The 10,865-nt window shown below is 35.9% G+C and overlaps 1 protein-coding gene across 1 annotated transcript; it reads left to right on the top strand.

Moving 5' to 3' along the window:
- Nucleotides 1–3,041: 3,041 nt before the first annotated feature.
- On the top strand, nt 3,042–10,548 carry lrit3a (info leucine-rich repeat, immunoglobulin-like and transmembrane domains 3a). Its single transcript, XM_084430819.1, has 4 exons — nt 3,042–3,632; nt 4,630–5,096; nt 7,853–8,158; nt 9,192–10,548. Exons 1-4 carry the CDS (start codon nt 3,517–3,519, stop codon nt 10,232–10,234), a joined length of 1,932 nt encoding a protein of 643 aa, XP_084286945.1. The 5' UTR covers nt 3,042–3,516; the 3' UTR covers nt 10,235–10,548.
- The last annotated feature ends 317 nt before the right edge of the window (nt 10,549–10,865 follow it).

The following is a 10,865-nucleotide window of genomic DNA, read 5'->3' on the forward strand; positions in this document are numbered from 1 at the left end:
GTTTTACTTAGCAAAATAATCGAACTAAAATGGGTTACACAAATGAAAGTAATTTGTAAAGATCAAATGAAAAATAAATAAAGCACTTTGAGAGAACAATTGCACCATTTTAAAGTATTTGCATGTGGTATAGCCTATGTTTCACATTACTATACTGCATGTGATATGACAACTTACTCTATGCGACAAATGTCTTCAAAGTTTTAGATAAATTTACAACAAAAATAACAGGAAAAAAGGGATAATTCACCCAAAAAATTTAAATTCTATCATTTACTCACCCTCAAAAGATACTTTGAAGAATGTTAGTTGATGGGCCCCATTGGAAGGGGTCCATCAACTGTTTGGTTGCCCATATTCCTCAAAATATCTTTCTTCGTGTTCAGCAGAAGAAAGAAATTCATACAGGTTTGGAACAACTTGAGGGTGAGTAAATGATGACACAATTTACATTTATAAACTTACATGTTATTTACATTTATTTTACATTTAATATTTAGAACTCACAGGTTCAAAAGTTTGGGGTCAGTTTTTACATGTTTTTGAAAAAAGTATCTTATATACATTTATTTAGCCAAAAATACAGTAAAACAGAAATATTGTGGAATATTCAATGTTGAAAACAGTTGTGTTAAAAAAAAACCAGCATTTATTTTAAATAGAAATCTTTTGTAACGATGTAAAAGTCTTCACTGTCACTTTTGACCAATTAAATGCATCCTTGCAGAATAAAAGTATTAGTATAATAATTGTTTTTCCAAAACTTAAAACTATATCCCAAACTTTTGAATGGTAATGTTTCTACAGGTCTGCTATTTTTATTGAAACCACATGGAGGCAGGCTACAAAAGGACATTATATATATATATATATATATTTTTTTTTTTTTTACAGCAAATCTATATGTTCATTTAACATAAAAACATACATGTAAACATATTTACAAACCTCAACCCAAACCTACTAAAATTGACATAAATTTGTACTAAAACTAAAAAGAAGAAAAGCTTTTAAACAGAATTTGCTGATGAAAAAATCAAAAGGAAGACATCTTTGTTTTAGAAGAAATGAATGAGATTATGGTAAATGCATGCTAACCAGATGTTGCTACAACATAAGGATGGACACATGTTTTTAATTGTGCATATTTTCCATTCATTCTCAAGGGGTGTACATTTATTGGCATGTATAAACATACCCTTGGGAATAATTCTGATTTGACAAATTGGTACTACGTGGAAATCTGTTTATTCCCTGTACCTTAAGCAGTTGAGATATGTACTTTTTATTCACACATTGTTAGTCAGTAGGCCAGTAGGTTATTCACTTCTCAATATTTTCTGAGGTCCTTATCAGGGCTGTCACACAACTGACTCTGTTCTCACTCTCTCACGCCACCAGACCACAGATCGGAACAATGTACTCACATAAGAAAGAGCAGGCTATTTGATATAATTTGATATTGATACAGCTATTTTGATATAACAGTCTCACTTAAAAAATATGTCAGTTTTATTACAAAAGTGCTCTTAATGTGGCAGGTCATATATGGCCTCAGTTCAAGCGAAGTGGGAGTGCAATCTTCCTCTTTATTATTACACTGTAAAAAAAAATGTCATGATTTATCACAACTTTTTTCTTTTGTCAAATCAACTCAGATAATTTTATTATTATAGTTTTTCAGATTAGAGTATTTCAGATAACATAATATTTGGAGTTTCTATTGATTAAACCAATCTCCTTTGTATTAACTCAAATTTTTAATTTCAATTAACTAAAAATGAAGGCAACCAGGTTACTTACTTTTTAAGTTAAACCAACTATTATTTTTTACAGTGAAAGTACCAAATAAACATAAATGAACATTAGAGGGTTGAAAGAACCAGTACAACATACTGAAATGTATCATCTCTCATGTTTATCGCTGAATCAGTGTTTCAATATTCGCGGATAAAACAGCTTGTAAACAGTGTCACATAACGTTACATTTACCTCAGAAAAGCCATTCAAGCACTATATTATTATATTTTTACTCTAATACCATTAAAAGTAATCATTATAACGTTATTATTAAAGAAACGGCCTTATGCATTTTTACAAATAATTTGTAAATTAAATAGTAAATTATCCTTTAATAATAATGTAGGCTATCACGCTGACAGATTGTAGGCAGTGGCAGGTTGAGTAATACATTCAGTTATTATTATTACTATTATTATTATTACAACTTTAATTTCCAACCAAACTCCAATGTCTGTACGACGTCGGATGATGACGCCAATATGATGTTGGGTTCTGACGTCAGTCTGACGTTGGGTTCTGACGTCAACCCAACTTTCATTTCCAACCAAAATCCAATGTCTGTCCGACGTCGGATGTTGACGTCAGTCTGACACTGAGTTCTGACGTCAACCCAACTTTCGGCACTGACACCTTGCAATTGGCTTTGTGAGGTTTTGAATTGAAAATAACATTTTAAAAACTCACTCGTTAACACTCTGCCTCTTTCTGAAACTTTTTTTGCAAAATTCAACATGAAAGTGCAAGGCTGATGCTCTGCTTAGTGCCAAAAGACACGTAATACAATTATAGTGTAGGCTAATAGTGTTGAAATGAAACGCGCGCGTCAAACATAATAATATTAAATAAAATTATGAAAATAATAAACTTTCAACAAAACATCCACATTCTGATGAAATGGTAGGCCTATATATAGGCCTAGGCTAGAAATACGTTTGAGAATGAATTGCTTGTTTTAAAAGAGAAAAAAAATATATTTGCGTGGTGCCCCATGGGCACTTGCCCAATTTGGTTAATCCGATTGTAGGTCATAGTTTACAACATTAGTTGAGAGTTTTTTTCCATGGCTATATCCCCCAATTCTCACTTCAAGCTGAACTCAAAAGTTGACATCCCTGTCATCTCTCAACTCGGACAGAACAGTTTGGCCTGTCTGCCACCTGGCCTATACTCTTAGTAAATCATGACCTGAACGTCAGCTTACACACAGGTGTCATCTACCCACAATGCACGCAACATTTAACAGCGTGAGGCGAGGGAGGTGACGGAAGCCAAAATCAGACAGGAGGTGCAGGATGGAAAAGTGTCTGGGAGCAAGCGGTCACGTGACGATGCTGAGAGAACCTTGACGTTAGCCGATTATAGCGTGTGGGCTTATCCTTCTTCTCGAACGCACAGTCTCTCTCTCTCTCACACACACACACACACACACACACACACACACACACTTACTTCCCATTCAACACTGTTCAACTTTAGTGACCTACTCAGCCTTGAGAAATCCTCTTTCTAATCTCGGCGCGCGCACCTCCCAATCCTCCAGTTCTTCTCAACTTCCTGCTCACCTGTTAGCATGCTAAACAGGATGCATGCGGCAATGAACTTTTCTTGCTTTTATTCATTCTCCCCGAGGACTGCTAAAGGGATTTTTGTTCACTGATGATCGATTGGGATCTGATGTGTGTGAGTGTGAGTGTGTGTGTCCGTGACTGAAGGATGTATCGTCTGCTGGTGGCCCAGGTTCTCCTGGGCTGCTGGAGTGTGGCACAACCCTTCTGTCCGTCGCAGTGCACCTGCGTGTACCACGGACGCAGCGATGGCACTGGCAGCAGGTAAGGACACTATTTCACTATAATAATAATAATAATAATAATAATAATAATACTTTAAAAAAGTTTAAAAAGTAGAATAAATATAGGCTGTAATAAAGTTTAATAAAATGTAAACTTTTTGTGTAAGATATAGCCTATTTAGCATAACCTCGCAAAAGGCATAATTTAGGTCCATTGCATAAATTCTTGAATAAGTAGACAGATATACAGTATAAGAAATAGGTTGAACTGGAATAAACTGAAAATTAATAGCATTTGAGAAATATCAATAGGCCCTATAAGTTTTAATAATAGTAGCTAGGCCTAACTTTTTATGAAGTAGCTACTTTAAATTATGCATGTTCCTTTATACTCTAGATAGGCTATATACATTTAGGCCAATAGGCCTATATAAACATTATTGGCAATACATCTTGTTTTGACAGATTGACAACACTGAAGGGAAATCTGTTTATTTCCTAATGTAGGCTATCTGAAACGTTTGTTAAATTAAATGTTTTATTCGTAAATTGTTATAATAATATTTTTAAGTTTTAAGTTTTGGATTTTTTGTCTTTTAAAGCATTTTAATTTGTCATTACATTACAGTCTAATATGTAAATGTATAGATTTATATTATTATAATTATTCACATATATATTTAAATAAATATATTAGATATCAAACATCCTAAGGAGTCATAAATAAATAAAAACCAAAAATAGATTAACTATCACGTGGGGTATTATCTTGTGTTTATCTTAAGAGCTTAGCCTGAGAGTGTAAACACTCACGATACAGGAAACCATTTTGAATCATCGAAATGTTTTGTAAAAGGTATAACAGAATCAGACCAGTGTGAACATGAATTATACATGGAAAATAATTCCTTGAATTTTATTTTGTGTCAGGCTATATTCCTCATATATACTAATAAAACTCAAAATGAATGAACATCACCACGCATAGGCTCATACTGGTTGAAGTGATTAATCTATGCTCTGAAAATCTGCCACAGGTCTGTTTTATGCAATGACCCTGACATGTCAGATATTCCAGTCAACGTCCCCTTGGACACGGTGAAGCTGCGGGTGGAGAAGACAGCTGTGCGTCGAGTGCCCACTGAGGCCTTCTACTACCTGTCAGAGTTACGCTACCTGTGGATAACGTACAATTCAATCACCTCTGTGGATCCTGGCAGTTTCTACAATCTGAAAGTTCTTCATGAGCTACGACTGGATGGGAACATGATCGCTATCTTTCCCTGGGAGTCTCTGAAAGAGATGCCCAGTCTGAGGACCTTGGACCTGCACAACAACCGCTTGACTAATGTTCCTGTGGAGGCAGCACCTTACCTGGTTAACATCACCTACCTAGATATTTCTAGTAACAAGCTAACTACCCTCCCCTCTGACTTGGTGGACATCTGGCCTCCATTTTCAGGCATCCTGCCTAGTACCAATGCCTCACAAAAGATTGTTCTAGGTGGGTAAAAATTATGATGATACACCTTAAATATGCGAAATGGTGTTGAACAGGCACTATTCAAATTGCATTGACAAGTAAAAAAAAAAAAAAAATTCCTTCTAAATTACCTTAGCTTACTTTGTTGACATAAACTAAGCCAGCAAAAGAAACTCTGTAGTTAAAGGGATAGTTCAAATTCTGTCATCATTTACTCACCTTCAGGTTGTTACAAACCTGTATAAATTGATTTGTTCCGTTGAACACAAAAGAAGATATTCTGAAGAATGTGGGAAACTGACCAATTCTGGGGCACCATTGACTTACATACTGTGTAAGTCAGTGGTGCCCCAAAGCGGCCTGGTTACAAACTTTCTTCAAAATATCTTCCTTTGTGTTCAGTAGAACAAAGAAATGAATACAGATTTGGAAAAACTTAAGGGTGAGTAAATGATGACAGAATTTTTTTCAATTACATTTTTTGGGTGAACTATCCCTTTAAAGAGTCAAATTACTGGTATGAGCTTTCCCTTGTGAAATAGAAGTGTGCTTAATTGTATTGAATGTACACTTGTAGTGTACTTCATATCTTAAAAGTATATTTTTTAAAACTTGCAGATAATATAATATTATTAATTAAATAAAAAGGCCACTTAAGTGTAAAGTTTTCATGACTTTCTTTACTATGTTTCTTGTTTCTATGTTTAAAAAGTGTATTGATTTATAAAATTACATTTAAAGTGAATATATTTGAAATGTACTAAATTTCAACTTTACTGTAGTCAACTAACTGGATTGAATATACATTCAGGCAATAATACATTTTAATTTAATTGTAAAATACATGCAATGAAGTGTCCGAAAATTAAGTTTTCATTTGATCATATTTTTATATTATTTCTTTAATAATTACATTTTTAAAAAGTATGCTGATGTGTACTTCTTCTTTTTTAACAAGGGTGGGCTCTTCCTAAAATGCTAAAATGCAAAGAATATGGGTGGATACTGTATATAGTATTTCAAATTGAAAGCAAGAATCAGCAATATCCCTCTCTTTACCATGTCTTTGTAATTCCAAGTGTGATCTTTAAATATCTAAATCTAGCCTATGTCTCATTGGGCTCTCCCAAGTTAAGTACAAGCTAATCTTCTAATGGCGCTTCCAACTGTGTCTGAGGATCTGAGATTTAAGTTTCTTTGAAGAGCTCATCTGAGAAGAGGATGATTCATGTGTTTGCTTAGTGACATTTAAAGAACAGATTGCCGAAGAGAAAGTTAACAATTTGATAGATTCATGTGTGCTCGACCTACTGGACGAAAGAAAAAGTGAAAGTACTCTTGTATGGCACTTGGTTAAAGTATAGAATACTTTAGCAGTTGTAGTTGGTACTTGATGATATGATATGATGGTGAAAGTTTTTTCTCAGTTTTCATTTAGCGATTTACAGTAGGCTCCAACAAAACTGATCACGGTTGGCCGATCTACACAGATCAATCTAAAATTTTCAGCCATCTTGAAGGAGAGGATATTTCAATGATTTTTTCCCCCCTGTAGTTTACATTACATTAGAAAAATACTTAACAGTTAGTTAAGTTAGGAAACAGGTTACGCCAAAATGTGGTGACCAGAGACTTTATGAGAGTGTTTATTCAACCAAGCCATCAATCATTTATTCAACCAATTCGTTCAAAAACGCTGCAACATTCAGGGAGTGACTATAAGTGAGTTAATAAATCAATTCTTGCAATATTGAAACCAGTGAATTCGGAACAGCACACCAGCATAGCCTACAACTCTTAGTATTTCTGCAATATCTTTATATGACTGAAACTGTAATAGAAACTGTAATATGCTGTTCCGAATTCAGAATCCCTCATTAATGAGTGAGTCATTGAATCATCCAATCAACTTGTTTGTTCAAGAATGCCGCTATAGTGTTTTGCTTGGAGATATCATTTTATTTGGTGATATAATTGGCAGCATTGTGTTTAAATTGTAAGTTACTTAACATATTTAACATGTTTAAAAGCAAAATCACAGTCGCAATCATGTCAGTGTGTCTGAATATCAGAGTGACTGTGTTTTTTTCATTAGGCACGACAATACACACCATTTGTGCTCGTGTGAAACTGCAACTGCATATTCTTTACTTTCACTATAGGTGCCATTCAAGTGTAGAGATAAGCACAAATGCACAATGTGACCGGCATTACCCTGTATCATCTGGATATTAGCAGTTGCCACCATCCAGCTGTTGAGTTGCATCAGTGGACCGTCTAATTCCGTGTTTACAGTCAACTGATCTTCATCCTGCCATAGACAGAATTATGGGTGGACTGTGGTTTTAATGTCCAACACCTGATGTATGCGTGCGAGCCAGACAAGACATCCTGGCTTTAGGATTTACAGCAAGATTTACACCTTATTTGATGGCAATAAACTGCTGTGTTAGTAGTTGAATAAGTAAACCTGTGGTCTTTATTTCAGTATGCTGAGATCATCAATAATTAAAGTCGTCCTTCACCATTGCATTTACATTTATGCATTATGATTTTATCTAAAATGACTGACATTGCATTGAAGGTATACTTTTTATCAGTTCATGCATTCACATGGGAATCAAACATGACGATAGATAGATAGTTGGATGGATGGACAGACGGACGGATAGATCATATTTAACACATTGCTTTTCCTGTCCCCTAAACTGAAAGGAGATTTACATTCCTGTATTTAACATATTGCATATTCTAAGCAGATTTTTCAATATTTGCAGGTCTGCAGGACAATCCCTGGTACTGTGACTGTCGGATTTCCAAGCTCATTGAGTTGTCTAAGATGAGCAGCATACCTGTGGCGTTGATGGATCAGTTTCTAACATGCAGTGGACCGGAGAACTTAGCTGGTGTTCTGTTCCAGCGGGCTGAACTGGATCAGTGCCTCAAGCCATCAGTTATGATTTCAGCCACTAAGATCACGTCATCACTAGGCAGCAATGTGATTCTGCGGTGTGACGCCACTGGTTTCCCTACCCCCACCCTTCTCTGGACTAGAGCTGATGGATCTGCATTCAACAACACAGGTATGAGGTCTCGCAGGTCTCTGTCTGTCCAAGTAAAAATGACATCAAACATAACTGAAATATTTGAGGGATTATTAAATACACGTTCACGTCTGTCTTTGAGTGTGTGCCAGTTGTAGACCAATTAACATGCACACATGCTGGACAAAGTCAGACTAGTAAAATTACAATCGGACTAATGTGTTTACATGAATTTTTAAAAAGACAAATTATTGTGTTTGTCTGAAATGTAACTTTTAAAGAGCATGTAAACTAGAGCTGCATGATATTAGAGATTTTGTTTAAATTGTTTTATTGATATTGGAAATTAAATTGTTCATGCTCATTTTCATTACCTTTGCCGTCATCTAACGCCCACTTAAAGTTTATCTAACTAATAATTTAATAACACTGTTAAATGTAATCTTTAGCAAATCTCAAAACGAACGTACAGTTTTCATACTGTACATTATAATTTTGTGATGCCTATATATCTTTTAAAATGATTGATTTGAGTCTTTAGTGTTTTTTTGTTTTTTTTACAGATTAGGCAAAATAATATAGAATTTTAATATCAGCCAATTTTAATGACTGGCCAACATCAAAATTATTACTGGCATATCGGCCACAATTGTATATATCGGTGCATCCCTATTATAAATATTGGATATTATATGTAATATAAATATTATATAAATATTTATTTACATTTTAATATATACATCAGTTCATTCTGCAAAAAAAAGACCATAACATAAAAACAATTTCTGGCAGAATTATAATGTCGGTTCATCCCTAATAATGCAAATAAATGCAGCCTTGATGAGCATAAGATATTTCTTTCAAAAGCATTAACAAATCTTACAGACGCAACGGTAGTGTATGTATTTCATCAGATCTACATCTCTGTATTTGACATAACTTAGGCAGAATATTAATATCGGTTCATCAAAATGTAAACCTACTTAGTTATAGCAAAATATAAAGCATAATTTCACCTTTTTCTTATGAACCTATTGTTCAGGTTGTTACTCACTATTTCATGTCTTTGTAGTTGTGCAGCAATCTCCAGGTGAGGGGGTTCATTGGTCCATCCTCAGTTTGCACAGTATCGTGTTTAAGGATGCAGGCGATTACCTCTGCAAGGCAAAGAATGTCGCTGGGAAGGCCGAGGCATCCATCACCCTGTCTGTGGATGGGATGCAGGTCACAACGCAGTCCCCACCGATAACCATAACCAAGCAGCCCGATAGTCAACCTGTGACTTCTTTTGCAGAGACTAGGATGCCATTGAATACTTCCTTAAGCCCCACACTTACAACCAGAGCTGCCATGACCACAATGCCACCGCTGTCAACCAGGAAGAGTCTGGGACCAGGCGAAGGAGTTCAGAGGTCCCCACCTGCTGGAGACAAACCAGCTAAGGTCCAGCAAAGCAAAGGCGACAAAGGTTTAATGATGAGTGACAAGTTCAAAAAGAAAGCTGATATTAAAGACATTGAGGTAGTGGAGGAGACAAGTGACACGGCGGTCTTATTATGGACCGCTGAAGGTTTGCCAAGCGATGCGCCCCTAACAGTGGTCTACTTTCCATATGATGCGAAAGAGAATAAGGAGTCGGTCGATACGGAAGTTGGTCAAGGGAAGCTGCTCTTGGAGTATCTGATGCCTAACCTGCTCTACACGGTGTGTTTGGTTACTAAGGGTTCGGCGTCTGGGAAAGAGCAATGTGTGGATTTCAGTACTCTGGATAACGGTGATGACGATGGGCAGAACAAAGTCCTGATGATCGCCAGCGGGATCGCATGCGCAGTTGCGGTGCCTCTCATTGTGGTGTTGCTCTACAAGATCTTGTGTCTGTACTGTAAAGGAAACAGTAGCAGGAACAGTGGACCAGATGAAGACCTTTCAAAAGAGACGTACGTAAAGTTCGAGACGCTCACCATGAAACAAAGGACTCTGAACGGGCAGGCGAATGATTTGTGGGCACGAAGGCAGACTCAGGATTCAGAGAGGATGCTCCTGTGCTCACGTTCAAGCATTGACTCTCAGATGACGTACAAGAGTGACAGCTCTAGATCCGAGTACCTGTGCTAATGAATGGCATATTGGCTTTGTGTGTTATCCTTTCCACACACAAGCTGTGGAAACATCGGTTTTAAAAGACAAGCTCTTGATATGCTGTCAAACTCAATGCCTTACAAGAGTTATTTTGACTCCACGTTGCGTTTTCTGTCTCATTTCCCATTTTTAAAAGCCATATTCTTCACCCAATCACACGCAATTATGTATTTCTTTTTATGAAATGCAGTGTACATAAATGTAAATCGTGTATTATTGTATATGCCAACATATGATGAAATAGTGTTATATAGATTCATGATAAATGTTATTAAACATTTCTACTGCCTAAAATATATGTTATCTTTGTTACAAGGATCATATATAATGTCGAGCTGATGTGTGTTTAAATGATTAGGCTATAGTATGCGTTCCTCTAAATGCAACAGGTGCGTTTAATGTTTATGTCCTCTCTTAATTTGTTGTTTCTTTACAGGTTTTTTAATAGGATATTTATGTGCACTTTTTGTGTGCACAGCAAATGTTTTTGTGTGTTGTATGCCAGGCATGTCATTGAAATATCCACTTTGTTCCATTAGCATGAAATTAGTGTCAGGGGCCATTCACAAATGATACAGCACAGCATGAGACCTGAACACTGCATAGT

This window comes from Rutilus rutilus (genome assembly GCF_951802725.1).
Source record: "Rutilus rutilus genome assembly, chromosome: 14".
Classification (NCBI taxonomy): domain Eukaryota; kingdom Metazoa; phylum Chordata; class Actinopteri; order Cypriniformes; family Leuciscidae; genus Rutilus; species Rutilus rutilus.